The sequence below is a fragment of the Arvicola amphibius genome, chromosome 6, assembly GCF_903992535.2.
Source record: "Arvicola amphibius chromosome 6, mArvAmp1.2, whole genome shotgun sequence".
NCBI lineage: Eukaryota > Metazoa > Chordata > Mammalia > Rodentia > Cricetidae > Arvicola > Arvicola amphibius.
The window spans coordinates 48886698-48905097 of NC_052052.2; the positions used below are offsets into that span (position 1 = coordinate 48886698).

The 18400-nt window shown below is 47.8% G+C and overlaps 1 protein-coding gene across 5 annotated transcripts in view; it reads right to left on the reverse strand.

The window, feature by feature from the left end:
• Window positions 1–274: 274 nt before the first annotated feature.
• Window positions 275–18400, reverse strand: part of Patj (PATJ crumbs cell polarity complex component) — a 302434-nt gene continuing 284308 nt past the window's right edge. For 4 of the 5 annotated variants that reach the window (XM_038332714.1, XM_038332713.1, XM_038332715.1 and 1 more), the window contains 2 exons: window positions 10702–10796; window positions 275–1799 (listed from right to left, as the gene is read on the reverse strand). In XM_038332714.1, coding sequence (XP_038188642.1) covers window positions 1772–1799; window positions 10702–10796 — 123 coding nt within the window. In that variant the 3' untranslated portion in view covers window positions 275–1771. Of the gene's footprint in view, window positions 1800–6638; window positions 6763–10701; window positions 10797–18400 lie in introns of all 5 variants that reach the window. The other variant, XM_038332717.1, reaches the window with a different exon arrangement.

Genomic DNA, 18400 nt, shown 5'->3' on the forward strand with positions numbered 1-18400 from the left:
CTCCAGCTAATGATATTAGTAGCAGACTTAAACAACCCCCCCAAAAATAATAATATACGAGTTTAAGAAGACTGCTTTTCAATCCCTGTCCTCTCGGTGTGCGGTAAGTTCTGACGGCAGCAAGCCTTTGGCACAGCAATTACTCACTAGCCCTGTGGAAAGAGACAGGGCCCCTGCAGGACTTGATGCATAAAGTATCACAATTATTTCATTAATAGACTTAGTAACATGCCCTAAAAGGATGACGTGTAAAGAAAGACACAACAACAATGCATTATTTCAAAATGTGTATTTAAGGTCATTCCATCAAAATGAAGCAGAATCACACTTTGAAAGCATCAATGCAGCTACCTTTATCTTCTAAGGTGCATTTTCATCGGGGCTTCATTTGGTCTCTGCCGCTTGAGGTGTTCTTATTTTACACAGAGCACTGAGGCTGGGAGGTGGGATCCTAACAAAACCACGTATCTTGATACATCAGAAACTCTAAAAGTCCTATGGAATCAAAAAACTTACTACCAGTCATGGAAAAGCATTGTCAACATACAACTCAGGCACTCTGCACTTTGGAATAGCCACAAAAATATTACAGTAAGAATCAACGCTTTTGTGATTACATCTACTCAAAGGGAATCTCAGTTAAAATCCTCACTAATTAAACAACATTTTACATCAGGGCCCATTAAATCCTGTTGACTATGGAACAGTGTGTAGCACTGAGTTATGGCGATAACGTGAACTGCGGCCATGGCTGACCCTGGACGCGCCTGTCAGGTGCAATGGAAGACTCTGCAGCACCCAGTGAGTACTAGCAGTGCTTCCGCTATGGTTGCTTTCTGAGCTGCAGAGCTTCGGTCAATAGGAGGAGGAGACTGGGAAACTCAAGCTGAGCACCCCACCCCGGGTCACTTGCTCAGTTACTTTACAAGTGCAGCACAGAGCTGGGGCAAGCTGAGCTACTGTGCTACTGGTATGGAGGTAAGGGAAAGGCAAACCGAACTTGTCTCTCACTCCCAACAAGGTCGAGGATACCTAGCCGGTGGTCTCCAGCAGAGAGGGAGGGTGATACCACCTGCTAAGATGCTCATCACTCTGAATAAGTTTTCCAGCAACGTGAGCCAGGGTGGCTGCGGGAGATCAAGGCGCACTTGATAAGCAGTGTGCACTTGTGAAACTCAGAAACAAAGCCTTTCCGAAAGCAGGGTGGATTACAGAATCTGTGGAGGACTCCTCAGGATCAATGACTAACATATCCAGATCTAGCCTGAGACGGGGAGTTGACTGTGAGTCCTACAGAAGAGACAGCAGTAATTCCCAGCGGCAGAGCATGAATAGTTCATTGTGAGGAAGTTAATCACACTGCTAATGTTTTCTGCCTTATTTGAAGAGACAAATTAGCATAAGTAAATCACGAGTTAAGATGACAAGCAAAACCTTTGTTTCCATTCATTAGAGGAAACCACAGGAGCTGCAGTTCAGCCTCAGTGGGAATGCGGGATGTGGGTGAGCAGCAGAGGCGGCAGCTCCTGTTTCTGCAAACAGAATCAGAGCCGGTGACGATGCTGGGTTTTAGCTGAGGCAACTTTCATCCCAACCGGAAGCCACAGAAGTCTGTTGTACTCTCGTCTGGACGTCAGGATCAGGACAAGAGCTCAGGGCAGCACAGTCAAGGCCACAGCCCCTCTCTGCTGCTTTAGAATGGCGACAGCTTGCTCATGAGTAACACCTTTTAGGGTCTCCCCATTGACGGCTAAGATCTGATCACCTCGTTTTAATCGGCCGTCCTCTGCAGCTGCTCCCTAAGAACAAGAAACATGACAAAATTACTAGAAATATTGCATGAACTTATTTTCAGTTATATATAAAATATAGAGTATATATGGAACTCTAGTAAATTTCCTTCCATATATGCAAATATTCTTTTTTGGGGGGAGGGTTTCAAAACAGGGCTTCTCTGTGTAACAGCCCTACCTAGCTTTCCTGGAACTAGCTCTTATAGACCAGGCTGACCTTGAACTCACTCACCTGCTTCTGCCTCTCAAGTGCTAGGATTAAAAGCATGTGTCACCACTGCCCGGTTGCAAATATTTTATAATCTGAATAAAACATCCCAAATCCAAAATAGTGCTGTTCTGAAGACTTCAAATAAAGCATGTTCAGTCTACTCTCATGATGTTCAAACTCATGTCGCAGATTGCCAGGGCTTCCAAACACTGCCACGAAATTTTCTGAGTTGGTTTGTATCATCAATCATCTTCTCTCCCTCCCTCCCCCTCCCTCCTTCCCTCCCTCCCCCTCCCTCTCCTTTCCTTCCTTCCTCCCTCCCTCCCTCTCTCCCTCCCTCTCCCTTCCTTCCTTCCTTCCTTCCTTCCTTCCTTCCTTCCTTCCTTCCTTCCTTCCTTCCTCCCTTCCTTCCTTCCTTCCTCCCTCCCGCCCCCTCTCTCTCTCCAGGGTCCCACCATGTAACTCTGCACAGTCTGAAACTCACTATGTTGCCCAGGCTGGCCCCAGAGTCACAGAGATCACCTGTCTCTACCTTCTGAGAAGGCCTATTTCTTGTTGGCTGAAAGGATTAAGACCCCAGGTAGCTTTGACTTTAAAGTTTCTTTTTAAGACTTATTTTAAAACTCTGTGTCTGTGTGTGCAGGTATGTGCACATGAGTGCAGGTGTCTGAGGGAGGCCAGAGGCCAGAGGCATCAGATTGTCCTGCAGCTGCAGCTCCAGGCAGTTATGAGCTGCTGATGGGAACATGGGTGCTGGGAGCCGAACTCCGCAAGATCAGCACACACTCTTAACTCCTGAGCCATATTTCCAGCTCGTGAATTTGAAGTTTTCAATCAAACATGCACCTGACTGGCAGCACCCTAAGCGCCTGCAAGTCAGACTGACTCTCTCAATTTCTACATGCTTACAGCACCTATAATGCAGACATGTCACATGCTCCCAGCTCCTATTATGTAGACATGTCACACTTCTGGAGTGTGAAGAGTCACTTTGGGCTACATTAAATAATCTATCAGTTGAGGAAGAGAATTATTGAAAAGAAGTTTTGATCTATAAACCTATGCCCCACGTTTCAGGGCTTCAGAAGCCTGAGAAGAGACAGTCTGAGGGGAGTGTCCTATGAGAAGGCAGCACGGGGCACACAGAGTTCTGTGTCTGTGGAGAAACAATGTCAGGGTAATATGAGAAAAGCTTTTTTTGGGGGGTGGGGGATCTCTGTCAGCTTTAGGCTTACTGATTCTTAATTTATTTTATAATTCGGATATTCTGGCCAAATTTAATGAGCAAAGTGAGAAAGAGAAAAAGGTCCAATGACCTCCAGTGCTACAGGACCAGAGATAATGGCTGGTGTTACTGTTTGCATTGGAATATGCCCTCAGAATATTTGCACATTTAGTCACAGTGCACGTGTGGAGGTCAGAGGACAACTTTTGGGAGTCAGCCCTTTCTTATAGCATGTGTGTTCTAGGATCAAACACAAGCCACCAAGCTTGCAGGCAGGCGCCTTTAGACAGCCCCAGGAATATTCTTCTACCAAGACTGACTACACTACGTGGGCTAAGAGCCAGGCCTTAGAAAATGTTTTTCTTTCATTTCTTAGATTCAGAAACTTTAATTTTTAGGTAGGTTTCCCCTTAAAAACAAACAAACAAACAAAACAAAACAAAACAAAACAAAAAAAACCCCTCACCTTCTGTCAGTCAGAGGTGGTGTGTGCCTTTAATCCCAGCACTTGGGAGGCAGAGAAGCAGGGGGATCTACAGAGCTAATTCTAGGACAGTCAGGGCCACACAGCAACCCTGTCTCAAAAAGCAAAGCAAAACAAAACAAAATAACACATTCCTTAAAAAAATATACCACAAGCAAACAAACAAACAAAACCAAAAACCAAGCTAGGTGTGGTGGCTCATGCCTACAATCCAGGTTGGGGTAGCCTGAGCTACAAGACCTTCTATCTCACAGGGAAATAACTCCCCCAACTAAAACCAAAAGAAAACATCATACAAGGATAGTCAACAGTCACACATGATGTGCATGCTGTTCCTCTGACTTGGGTGCTTCTGTAGGATGCCTTTCCGAGGGCCATTCCTGAGGGCTTCCCACAGCTCCTCAGCCCACTCACTGTTCCCACTGGTGACATCCCACTCCGATTCCATGATTGTTTCTTTCATTATTTTATTTCTTGGTTTTTATTTTTTTTGGATTTATTTATTTTTAGACAGTGTATTACTCTGTAGCCAAAACTAGTTAGCTTCAAACTTGAAGCCACCCTCCCAGGCCTCAGTCTTCCAAATGCTGGAATCACAGCGCCTGCCAACAGGCCTGGAGACAGTTGCTTTTAAATGCACCAGTAATACATATCAGGGTCACTTTCAGCTCTGTGTTCTGATGACACCCCCACCCACACTGCCTCTGGGAAGTACAGACTGGTGCAGTGGGCTAGCTGGCTGTTCTCTAGCCCAAGGCAAAGGCCTTCCAGCTTTCTTGTCCACAGTTAACATGGCATGGACATCATGACATGAGTCAGCGATGTTGGGTGCATCATGGAGCAGAGGCAGGGTGGTGGGGCCCCTGCAGCCTTACACTACAGAGTGGATGCTGCCAGAAGAACCACCTGTAACAGCTCCTTGAGACTAATAGGCACAACTACTTGTAGTGTCACACGTGTCTTTGGAGGACAGAGTGTGTATATCTACCTCAGGGACTCTCAGGCTGGGTACCACTGTTACACTGGGAAGCTGCCTCCTCTGGTTAGCTGTAGTTCATTAGATAAGTGAGTCCCATTTCTGCTTAGTGTGCCTCAGCCACACTCTACCAAGAGGGACAGGTGGGTAAATCTGTGGCTGTCTAGAGTCATCCAAAAGCAAATACCTATTGATTCAAGAGCCCAGTTAGCAGCCAAGAGCTGGGCAAGTAACAGCAAGCTTGTGGTAGTTAGCAAAATTTTCTAGGAAGATACAGGGTCTTCCTTTGCTTCTATAAAAACCTTTTCTGCTGGGCGGTGGTGGCACACACCTTTAATCCCAGCACTCGGAAGGCAGCGGCAGGAGGATCTCTGTGAGTTTGAAGCCAGCCTGGTCAACAGAGTAAGTTCCAGTACAGCCAGGGCTGTTACACAGAGAAACACTGTCTCGAAAAACAAAAAACAAAACAAAACCAAAAAACCCCAAATAAATAAATAAATATTAAAAATATTTTTTAATTCTATGAGAATTTCATACAATATATTTTCATCAAGAACCTATATTTTTTAGGACTATAATTCAACAGAAAGTCACTGGATCAACTAATGAATAAATGATTGTAGTTTTAAAAATGAATGAAAAATGGTAAGAAGCCAGGTGTGGCGGCACGTGCCTGAAAGCCCACAGCCAGCAGGTGGGACCAGGAGGATCAAGAGCTCTGCCACGCGGCTCAAGGCCAGCCTGGGTTACAGCATGCGTGAACTAAATTCATAAATAAGCAGGTGGAAGAAACAGTTGGGATGTTTATCCTAAGTGCTTTTCACAGGTCTTCAGAATTTACAATAAAGTTAAATGCTAATCTACAACTCACAGTGAAATTAAAAATCATTACTCTTGAAGCCATGTAGAAGCCGCAGGAGTGGTGGACACTGATCACCTAGGGCATTCTGGGAGTAGCGTGGGGCTGTTGTTGTTTGCTGTTTTGTTTTCTTTATTTAAGACAGGTTCTAAAACGTAGTCCAGGCTACCTTGAGTGTACAGTGATGCTCCTGTACCAGCTCCAGAGAGCTGGGATTACAGGCCTGTGCCTATACCTGATTAATTCCCAAATCACTATGAGTCAGTATTAAATCGATTTATCAAATACCTGGCAGAGAAACTTAAACTGACAATCTCCAAGTGACCTGAGGATTGCAGAGCTTCTACCTTGGCCCTCTGCTGCCTGACGTGTGTGTGTGTGTGTGTGTGTGTGTGTGTGTGTGTGTGTGCTTGCCTTTGCATGTCTTCTGTGGATGCTAGAGGCTAATGTTGGGCATCTTCCTCTATTATTATCTTTAATTATTCCCACTTTTATTTTTGGAGATAGTGTCTCTCACACCTGGTGCTCACCAATTCAGCTACCCCGTCTCTGGCCTGCAGTGTACCTTCTGTGGGTGTTGGCCATCTCAGCTCAGGTCTTCCTGCTTACAAAGCAGGTCCTTTACCCACTAACTCAGCTCCATGGCCCATGATATTCCTTCCCCACTCCCTCCCTGGCTGTCCTGGAACTTGATCTGTAGACCAGGTTGGCACTGAACTCACAGAGATCCACTTGTCGCTGCCTCCTGAATGTGAGTGTTGTGATCAAAGGTGTGTACCACCAACACCAAGACCCTCATTTTGAATCCTTTTCAGCCTAGAATAACACATTCAAAGTCACCCTCCAGTGTGGGTATGGCTGAAAATGCTCCTAAAATCTGTGAATGCCAGCTTCCCCATTGAAGTACAGAGAAGACTGCTTCTTGGGATCCCATTGTTGTGACACTTCCTCCCTTGGTAGGGCTTTCCTATGAGACCTAAATGAAATACCACCGTCCCCCACACAAGCACAACCCACAGCAAACCAGTACAAAGCACTTAAAAGTCTCACTAGCTTTGATTTTAAGAGAACAGTAAAAGGAGAAAAATACCTTTGGAAATATAGTCTTGACATAAATTGGCAGGTCTCCGTGTGGACTTCCATAACCCCCTACAATACTAAGCCCCAATCCTGCAGAGCCTTTCTCCAAAGTAATAATCTTAGGTGCAGGTGTTCTGAAAGCACAATGCATGCCGTTTAATTCAAGAGCAGACACTGAGAGGCAGTTCATTTTAATGGAAGTGCACAGATTGGAGAGGGACTTCCACACTGCGAAGCTACGAATGCCATTTTATCAAATCAGACTCTCAGGAAGCAATCTGGAAACGTTGTACATTTTTCATGCTACATCAGCTCATCGCAATGTGCTTGTGGTTTAGGGCTTTCTAATTAAAACACACCTTTCCCTATGCTTGGCTCCTTTCTCCTCCTTTCTTACGTGGCCTGGGTTGGCCTTGAACATCTCAGCCTCTTGCCTTTGCCCTCTAAGTTCCGAGATTCTGGGCATCAGCTATTAGATCCATCTCTGTGCTTAGTTATTATTAAGTCACTTGCTTTGTTTTATTCAGATGGGATCTTGTTGCGTAGCCTAGGTTTTCCTGTATGGGGTGTGTGTGGTACTGGGGATAATACCAATGGCCTTATGCCTGCTAGGTCCTAGGAGCCCATTTTTAGTTTATTTTTGAGACGGGGTTATGCTAAGTTAAGAAAGGTCAACATGCAATTCAGACTGGCCTTGAGATCATGATGCTCCTGCCTCAGCCTCTTGAGCAGCTCAAATTCTATGCATGTACAGCAAGGTTGGCTCAGTTCTTTTTTGGGGGGGGAGGGGTTCAAGACAGGGTTTCTCTGTGTAACCTTTCTAACTGTCCTGGAACTCGTTCTGTAGGCCAGGCTGTCCTTGAACTCACAGAGATCCATCTGCCTCTGCCTCCTAAGTGCTGGTATTAAAGGCATGTGCTACCACCACCCAGCTGTTTGGCCTAATTTTTAATGTGCTATATATAATATATATACTTTAATGTGCTTGTGTACATGTGCACGCCAAAGTCAGAGAACAACTTTTAGGGCTCACTTCTGTATTCTACCAGGTGGGTTCTGGGGATTGAACTCAGGATGCTAGTATTGACAGCCAGTGCCTTTACCCATTGAATCATCTCACCAAATCCCCTCCACCTGTTTTTAAGTGTGCTTTGAACTGTAGTTCAGGTTAATCTGGAACTCACCCTGTAGCCCAGACTAGCCTTGCACTCACAGTAATCAATATACCTTCCTCAGCCTCCCGAATGCTGGGATCACAGGAGTGACACCATCACACCCAGATAAGCTTTTAACATTATCTTAGTGAAAAACTGAGAACTACCCTGATTTAAAATCTGACCTACTCTGTTTAAAGAAGGTATTGAGCGGACCGCACAGTCAGCAATACACAGGTTATGCCAGCATGTTGGAAGCCTGCATTTGAGCCCCTAACCAGCAGTGGCAGGCTAACAACTCTTGGGAACTGATGCCCCTTTCCTGTCCAAATGCCCCTGGCACTCCTCCCAGCATGGGAAGACCCTTCTCCAAGTCCATCTCGAGTAAGGAGTTCTCCTGCACCTCAGGAGAAATGGCCCAGTCTTTCTGTCCTTGGTCCCTATCCCACACTGTTGTAATTAGCACATCTTTTCCTCTCCCCGGCTACTTGTCCCTTCTACCTTAGCTATCCATGTGTTCTCTACAAACTCATGCTCATGGCTGTATAAACGGGAACTAAAATCCAGGAGAGAAGTGGGTCACCAGTGTGGAGCAGGATGGGTTTGGACAATCTGTTCCGAATGTGTGATGGAGGTTGTCGTTCGTCAGTGTGGAAGTCTTCTCTCTCTCAGGCAGCATTACAAAACTTTAGATCACCTATGTGTGCTCAAGCCATCTAATCTCAGCTTACCCGAGGCCAGCTTCTTATCCCTAAATACTAGTTTTCTTTTGATACAGGGTCTCATGTAGCCAGTGCTGGCCTTGAGCTGGCTAAGTAGCCAAGGGTGACCTTGAATTTTTTCTTTTCTCTTCTTTCTTTCCTTCCTTCCTTCCTTCCTTCCTTCCTTCCTTCCTTCCTTCCTTCCTTCCTTCCTTCCTTTCTTTTGTTTTTTGAGACAGGGTTTCTCTGTAGTTTTGAAGCCTGTCCTGAAACTAGCTCTTGTAGACCAGGCTGGCCTTGAACTCACAGAGATCCACCTGCCTCTGCCTCCCGAGTGCTGGGATTAAAGACGTGCCCCACCACCACCCGGGCGAATTTCTGATCTTTTTGTTTCTACCTCCCAATGGCTGGGATTAGAGGCTTGGAACACCAGGCTTGGTTTTACGTGGTGCTGGGGATCAAACCAAAGACTTTATGCATGCCAGGCAAGTGCCGTACCAACTGAGCTACATCTCAGCCCTTCTTCCCACATTATGTTATTTAATGGGTAAAATCCAAAGGAATTCTGGGGTCCCCATCCCTAGCATCTGATTTGTGGTGAGAGGGTCTTTTTCTTTTCCGTTTGAGACAGAGCTGTGCTACATAGCCCTGGCTGGCCTTGAACTCACAGTTATCCTCCTGCTTCTGCTTCTCAAGAGCTGGGATGTACACCACCATTCCTACCTGGCTCAAGGAGGTACACACTCCATGCTAGCAACATGCCTTGCTTCGTGGCAGCATGCATGGCTGAGAGGTAGTCACCTGTTCCAAACTTAGCCACTCACAGATCAGAAAACCGTGAAGGGGTTATGTGACCTTTGATTATGTTCTTCTGATTAAACCTTCCCTGAAACTTTGCCTAACAAATTTTATCTCATAATACCTTAATATTTCTTCTTTGAAAATTATTTGTATTGTTTATACTTATGTACATGTGGTGTGTGTGTGTGTCCGTGTGAATGCAGATACCTGTGGAGTCCAGAAGAGGGCGTTGGATTCTCTAGAGCTGGAGTTACAGGTGGCTGCAAACTGCCTGACATGGCTCTTGGGAACTGAACTCAGGTTCTCTTGAAAAATATTATGTGCTTTTAACCTCTGAGCTACCTTCTCAAGCCCTGCCTTAACATTTCTCCCCCCGCCCTTTCTTTTTTCATTTGTTATTTTTGGTTTTTCAAGAGGGTTTCTCTATAGCTTTGGAGCCTGTCCTGGAACTAGCTTTTGTAGACCAGGATGGCCTCGAACTCACAGAGATCCGCCTGTCTCTGCCTCCCAAGTGCTGAGATTAAAGGTGTATGCCACCACCACCTGCTCCCCCCCCCCCTCTCTCTCTCTCGTGACCACCCGAATAAAGCTCCTTGTGAATGGCTGTGATCATGAGATCCTTAAAGGAATTATCAACCAATAACATTCACTGAGCACACACTTGACCAGGTGCTGGTGGTGCCGAGGAACAGCTTCAGGCAGCAGCACTCAAAGTGCAGCTGTTCTCCACAGGTCTGGTCGGATAACCCTAGGGAGCCTGCTAAGACCAGATGCCCAAATCTGCTGGGAACCATCTCCTCAGAGTCTCCACAAATTGTGTCTTGGAGTGTGTGTGCAGGCGCCGGCATAAGCATCTGGAGTTCAGGGGAGGATAGCTTATGAGATTTGGTTCTCTCCTACTTTGTGGGACCCGGGGATTGAACTCCATCATCAGACCTGGTAGCAAGTGCCTTTACCTGAAGAGCCGTCTCACTGGTCTTATTATTCTTAGGGCATTTCATCTATAGAAACACTGTTTTAATGAATAACTTTGCAATGACCAGCTGTTACAACACATGCCAGCAAAGGGGACAACAATATTTCACCTCAGAACAAGGTTTTAGCTTAGCAAGTTAAGAAAATGTGGCTCCTTGCATCTTAGAGCAGAGCAGACCAGGGCTATAAGCCTGCAGTTTCTTAGGACAGAGGGTACAGGCTTCTGTCAAAGCAAAGAGAAGCAGTGTGAGCGCAGGCCCTACCATGATCTCTGAAGGATGCTGGGGTGGACCATAGCCTTGTGTGAAACGGCGAGCCCTGCACCTTGTCAGACCTCGTCTAGGTCAGGAGAACACAGCATGCACGTTCCTCTGTCTTGAGATCACATGCACGTTAGAACCTGACGCTCAGGAGCTCAGCCCATCTGCACTAGAATACTCACTCCGTGTCTTCTGGATGGCGGTCAGCAGTCGGAGAGCCTGCAGACATGATTTCAAGTTGAGTCGCTATGGCACTTATATTGGTATCTGCCACAACCTAGGGGAGAGGGATGACAAGGAATTTTACTGTAAATTGCAAGAATGTTGGAGAAACTGGTTGTATTCCAATCCTCATTCCACTTAGATACAGCGCTGGACAGAAGAGGCTATTCATTTTCTCTTTCCCTCACTCCCCTTTCTCTTCCTCTTTCCCTGTGGTTCTCCCTTTCTTCTCCTCCATGTCCCAACACAGGGAGGTGAATTCTCAGTCTTCCTGCTGCACCTACCCAGGACTGGGATTTCAGTGTGCACCTTCATGTTGGGCTGCAGGGTCCGAGTCCCTCTCTATTCTTTGTCTGACTCCCTGTGATTGCTGTGTCCCCACACCATTCTTTATCCTTTTGTGGAACTGGGACGGAGCCCAGAGCCTCCTGTTGAGTACATGATCACTCACCTGTGTCCCCAGGCACTCCTTTTAAAAACTTCAATAGAATGGAATAGGCAGGGTCTTCCTAAGCTGCACAGGCTGTCTGTGGGTCAGTCCTTTCTTAGCCTAGTGGCTAGTGCCACTAGGTCCAGCTCCAGTTATTACATTCTTTCACCTTGCTGACCATGCCTTCCTCTTTCCCAAACAGTGTTTTTGTTTTTGTTTTTTTTCCAAGACAGGGTTTCTCTGTAGCTTTGGAGCCTGTTCTGGGACTTGCTCTTTCAGAGCAGGCTGGCCTTGAACTTACAGAGATTCACCTGACTCTGCCTCTGGAGCGCTGGGATTAAAGGCATTCACCACCACCACCTGGCCTCTTTCCCAGACTCCTGTGCAGCGAGACAGGATCAGCTCCTGAGTTCCTGGTCTTTTACATCTATAATGCCTCATGCTAAATCTAAATACCATCTGGTGGTGATAATCCCCAAGTCTCTATCTCCAGTTCTACCACACTTAAGTTCACATCCACAAGATGGGTCCCCACTGAGCTCCCCAGTGTGGCGTCCATGAGGAACCCGTAGCTAACATATCTCCAGTGCTCTGCCCCACAGCCTGGGTTCCTGCAGCTTTCTGCATCCCAGGTGACCATGACTTGTTCTTGTAGTTTTATGAACATCTTGGTACCATACTTGACTTTTCTGTCTCAAAGCCCAGTCCTCTTAGATGCTGAAGGCTGAGCCCCAGAGTCATCTTGTGTGTGGTGCAGTCTCACTGGCTCCCCGACCTCACTTTTCTGAAGCAGCTAGAACCACGCTAACATGGAGCATATGATTCCAGACTCTGCTCGAAGCCATCATCTGCAGAGAACCAGATGCTGCGGGGCCACGAGCTGGAGTCCTTCCTATGACCTTCAAGGTGTCCTACCCTGTGGCAGCTCTCCTAACATTCCCCTGTGGCCAGCATACTGACCTCACTGTCCCTCCTGCTGCCACACCCCCACCCCAGAACAGAACCCAGGGATCTGGAGGGCTGACTGTCATACCGCACAGGTCCTGAGAGTTTTCAGGCAAGAGAGGGGGGCTTGATTTGACGCAGTTTCAGGACAGACCAACAGAGGGCACACATACCTCACTTGTGAGACAGCTGCACTGCCAGTAAAGCAGAGGAAAGGCGACGGGCCAGGGGAGGGCTGGGAACGCAGGGGAATTATCCCAGACAGGGGAAGACAGTTACACGCAAGTGCTGAGTGTCCGAGCAATACAGTCATGGGAAGAACAATGACTAAATGGGGAGATGCATAGGATAAAAGTCTACGGGGGAAAGGTCAGCTCCCTGCCAGACGGTACAAGCCTCTCCTCTTCCAGTAGCAGGCCACGCTGTCGTCACAGCGCTGAGCCCCAGAGGACACTGCCGGCTCCCAAGGCAACTGTCTTCACAAACACTTCGTTCCAGCTTCCAGCCTCAGCCTCCCTGACCCACATGCTCCTGACTTTCCTGCGGCTGCCAGGGTCTGCTTTCTGCTATCTTTCGGCTCCCCTCCTGACTCCCATCATGGGCCCAGGTGGCTTCAGGCTCAGACACAGCACAGCACACACATTCCCTGGCTTAAATCCCAATAGGGCTCTGAGATTTCCATTTGACATCTCCCAGCTTATCAAAGGGAAAACAACCACAAATTTGGGTTGAGGATGTAGCTCAGTGGTAGAGCGCATGCCTAGCAAGTGTGGGGCCCTAGGCTCTGTTCTCAGAGTGTGCGCCAACACCAACCAGGTGGCCCCACCCTACTTCCTCTCTGAACTCTTGACCCCCCCAACCCACCCCTGTTCAGTTAACCTTTTCTTCCATTTTTCTCTTCTTAGCAAGTGACACCTCCAGCGCTCCCGTTATGAACCAACGAGGCACACTACTGAAAACTTGCCGTGGCTGGTGCCTGTCTATCTCAGACACACGCTGGGGTGCTGTCCATGAAGGCGCCCCCTTGGCGCCTCCTGCCATTGAATGGGTGGCTATCCACCAGAATTCCAAACCCTTCTTCAATCTGCTCACCGCTCACTTGTCTTTTCATCTTTACCACATTCCCCAGGCTACATCCCCATACTCAGCGGTACGCCACTGCTTCAGACCTTCCGGCACTCTCCCTCTGCTCTTAAGATACAATTCTAACCCCTCCCCCACCTTCTAATTCCTTTTCTCTCCTCTACTCCTCTAAATCTTCTAGAGTTTTCTCTCTAGGAATCTCCACACAAATCAGTTTAAACAGCAGGCGTCCTGCTCCTCCTGTGACCTCCTCTAACAACATTTTGAGTTCTGCTTTTTTTTTTAAATGACAATTCAATGAGCACTGATGTTTTGCCTGCATGTGTGTCTATGTAAGGGCATTGGGTCCCCTGGAACTGGAGTCACAGGCAGTTATGAGTTGCCATGTGGATGTGGGGAATTGAACCGTGGTCCTCTGGAAGAGCAGCCAGTGCTATTACTAACTGCTGAGCCATCTCTCCAGCACCCACTTTTCTTTTCTTTATATTTGTTTAGTGTGTGTGTGTGTGTGTGTGTGTGTGTGTTAGGTGTAGGAAGAACTTGCACGTGCCATCGTGTCTCCTTTCCCCATGTGGAGTCCCAGGTTTGAACTTAGGTTGTTAGATCTGGAAGCAAGTGTACCTGCTGACCCATCTCACCAGCCCTCCACTATGTTTATGACTCCATCTTGTTTCTTTTCCTTTCTTGTGAGTTTTTTTGAGTCTTTCTTACTTAAGTGACTCTGGACCTCAGGCACAACAGGCTTGACTGTTGGCACCAACATAGCTCTGCATGGTCAATCCTGAGAAGAGAGCCCAAGATAATGACCAACCAGAGGACGTCTAGACCAAGACAGCCTGGAGTCCTCCTGCGGGAACTCCAAGGCCCCTGGCTCCTCTTTGTTTCTCTTCTGTGACCAGGACTGCTGTAGGCAGCTGGGGTTAGGTCTTAGGTAACTGCTGCTCCCTCTGTGGTCACCCTGCCTGTTTAGTGAAGCTCTTTCCCTGGCCTTACCATGCTCTAGTCCCATTAGGGAGAGGAGGTAAGGCAGGGTCTCCTATGTAGTCTAGGCTTGCCTGGAACTCATAATCCTCCTGCCTCAGCCTCCTGAGTGTTGGAGTATAGACTGGGTGTGAGCCACTAGGCTCAGGCTTTGTGGGAAAAGTAGCTGAGCCTAGTCTATTGGGGCTCCTAGGGGCTAGCGCTTCTGTTCCTGACTTTGCTAGAACTGAACGCTTATGGAACAGAATAGCATAGTCAAAACAAGGGATCTCATGAGAACCAGCATCTAAAAAAGCTCAGACTGGTCACCACAGGAAGTGTGGATGGGACTGTCATTTGTCCATCGGACGGAGCCAGGCCAGAAAGCTTTGAGAACATTGCCTGTTTCTTCCTTGTTTTCTTATTTTCTTTTTTAAAACAGGGTCCTATGTTGCCCTGGCTAGCCTAGAATTAACTACACAGACCAAGATGGTCTTGAATGCACAGAGACCAACCTGCCTCTGCCTCCCACATGCTGAAGTTACAGGCATGCACTACCACGTACCCCTCCCCCCTTTTTCTCTTTTGAGACTTTGTAGCCCGAGCTAACCTGAAACTCACAACTGTCCAGCCTCAGCTTCTAGAGTGCTGGAATTACAGGCAGGAGTCACCACCGTGTCTGCTGAGACTCTTTAATCAGATGTTGGGAAGCAATCATCCGGCGTGAGGGAAAAAGGAGCTAAAGAATTTACTTTACAGACATAGCTGTGTCCCCAGTTACAGCCCAGTTACACTCATCATAAAGTTTTACCGTCTAGCTGGAAAATATAAAATCCTGCAGTTTTCCTCCCCACAACTAGCTCTAAAATTAAAAGGCTTCTTAGCCACCAGTAAATCCTAGGGAGTCACCCCGAACTCTCCCGCCAATCGTGTACGAGTGGAACCCTCAGGCCAAGTGGTGAATATGAAGGACAGCCTGGTCTCTTGTGGGGAGACCAGGACAGCAAATCTGCCACCTGCAGGAAGACTTTCCAGTGCTAAGACATTTGTAGCCAGAACATTTGCCTAGAGAGCTGATTGACAAGTAACTTGATAGGCAGTGGCTAAACCTACCCTGGGGCCTGGCCTGGGAATGGGGAGGAGCTACTCTCCAAGGGTTAGGTCAGTGGCTTACAAGTTCAACACTGAGGTCCGACCTAGGTGTTCTGCTCAGCCTTGCTCTCAACACCAGGGACTAGGGACTATGGTCTGAGGTAAGCCTGGGGTCCTTTGCGGAAGCAGGGGGAAGACCAACAGACTGTCAGGAAGCATACTTTATTTTTCTTTATCAAGAGAATCTTAGACCTGTTTTTAGTTTCACTGGGTTCTGAGAACACAGACGGGACTGGGGGAAACAAGGGAAAGGAGTGGTCCTGCCCGCAGGAAGTCATGCCGTAGGTGCCGGTGAGGGGCAACATGTCACAGGATGCTCGAAGTGGAGGGGGCATGACACAAGGTCCCTTAATGGGACCACGATCTCTGCAGCTTCGGGTGTTCTAGCCTCTGCCTCCCTGGCCTGGAGAGGTAAAAATGAAGGTAGTCTAAAGAGACACCTGTGTCTCTCCCTCTGTCACACGACTGAAACAAAGCACTCCAGCAAAATGGGAATGCCCCTGGGAATCTTATGATTGCGAGAAGGAAAAGGTGCCAGCTAGCGGGAGAACTTGTGTTCAGGAAAGAGATACCACACAGTTCTGACACCCTATAGGATGAGACGAAAGCCCGGACAATGAAGGTCTGTGGTGGGGGATCTGCATTGACCAGGACTGCTTAGATGAGCGTCTCTCTAACTTCAGGACCCAACCCAAAGACAGGCTGTGTGCATGGTCACTGGAGCTCTTTGTCACACTTCCCAGTGTGGACACATTCCTGTTTCTCACTAAATATGGCTCTTTTAATTGGGTTATTGAGGATGGCTTGGGGCACAGGTGTAACTACTAGGTTTGGTAACAATTCTACCCTGGGATCTATGGTCTGGTCTTCTGCCTTATGTGGGCTGGCACCCTTTCCCCTCTTTCCCCAGAGGAAAAGGACTGTTGGGAAATACGGCTGATGTCATCCTGCTTGACCACAGCCCTTCAAAACACTAACCTGGTCAAAAACAGGTACGCCCTTTAAATCTGCTTCTCTTGACGGAAGTGTGCTGTAGATGCACAGGCGGTCAGAGGGGAAGACTAGGCGCGGGATTCTCGGGTGACTAATACGATCATTTAGCAGAGCTGCCTCACTTATCAAGTGGTTGCATCCTTCCAGGTTTTCACCAGCCCTCTAATGGAAATCTGCACCCCGTCCAGGTGTAGCTATTATTAAACGCTTAGTAATTACAGGCCTGAGGCATTGCAGCCCAGGGGCCTGAATCAAGACTCCCAACTTCTCCAAGGAGAAAGAGGTCAAGGAGAGAAATATGTGACCTGCCCACCCAAAACTACCAACAGGAAAGAAGAGGTGGAGAGACCTATCCTTCCAAGCAGAGGAGACCCATTCAGAGAAGGCAAGGAGAAGAACAGCAGCCATGGAAGCGGAAAAGACCCACCTTCTGAAGGAAGCGGGACCAGAGACCTGTCCCCCCACAGAGACCTGGGAGGCTACCCACAGGAAGGAAGCGGAGGGCAAGATGCCGCCACCCAAGGAAGGCGAGCTGCTGGACAGGGAGGCGGTCGAGGAACCTCCATTCCCTAGGTTCCCCGCGTGGTTGGAAGATGAGCCAATCACGGTGTTTCCCCCTCCCACTGCTCTTCCCTGTCATTCGGTGTTCCCTCCCCCCACCGCACTCACACCGCACTCCGTCTTTCCCCCTCCGACTGCTCTTTCGGGTCAGTCTGTGTTCCCCCCTCCCACCGCACTCACTGCTCACTCTGCGTTTCCCCCTCCAAAAGCCCTGTTCCTTCACTACGGTTCCCCCTCCAGTGGAGTTTCTCTTTCAACTTGTAACTCCTTCAGTTCCTTTATCAGTGTTCACCTCTCCAGCCATTCTCCTTGAGGAGGGGTTAGTTCATCAGACACACTGGCTTGTGCTGCAGACCGGGGCTAAAAGACTTACAAGTAAAGCTGAGTTCAACTACAGTATTATGTTCCGCAGTTGGTCACTCTAAGTTTAAATAAACTTTCTAGTTGAGTCATTTGTGTATGGTTTTATTGCATGGACCACAAGATGGGTAGTTCTCCTTTAAAAACAGGTTTATGGCCCTGGGCGGTGGTGGTACAGGCCTTTAATCCCGAGCAGGAGTATCTCTGTGAGTTAGAGGCCAGCCTGGTTTACAAAGTGAATTCCGCAATAGGCTACACAGAAAAACTCTGTCTTGAAAAAACAAAAACCAAACCAAATGAAAACAACAACAAAAAGTTTGGGGATTACGTCTTGGAGAACCGAGAAGTCAAAACAGTTCCTGGGAACGTGGGCTGTTACAAGGCATAAGGGCCGTGCCTTTCCTGAGCATGGATCCTGGAAGGGGACACTATTAGTCCTTACATCTGTCAGGGCCAGGTATTTTTGGTCTAAGATGTAAAACTCAGCATCCATACCCAACCTGCATCCAAGATCCAGAGGTATAGACGTAGAGAGCACACACAAGTGGGCATCCTAGGATCAAAAAAAGCCCAGCACTAGCCTTGGTATAACCGGAAGTAGCAGCAAGAGTAGAACTCACTGACATGACTTTTTTTGACATACTAATTTTTAGGCTTCTTAAAAAAATAAAAATTTAAGGGTTTAAAATGTAGGACACAAGAGGGGCAAACTGGCTGCTGGACACAGTGCCCTCTAGTAGCCCCCACTGTCACCTGGGATACTATGAAGATTTCTCCGAGGTTTTCTTAAATTTTATTTTTCTAGTACCAGGAATTAAAACCAGGGCCCCGTGGCTCGTGTTTGCTAGGCAGGAATTCCAAGCTGCACCTAGGCCAGTCTCTATGATAACAAAAGGCATTTTGTCCATCTCGGACCTCACACCTCAGATATTATAATGGAGTGAGACCATCCAGCACTGTCCCCGTGCCCCACTTAGTCCTCAGCAGCTCTGTGAGGGGAGGGCGGCAATGTGTGCAGCAGAGGAAAGCTGCAGGACTTCGGGAGGCACCGCTCACTGCACACTCAGCCTACATGGTCCACAACTCTTTGTCTTTTCCTGCATTTTCAGAGTCTCCTTCTGCCACTGTGTGGCTTCCTCTTCTTCAGGAACCCCAATGTCACTTATCCCTGGGCT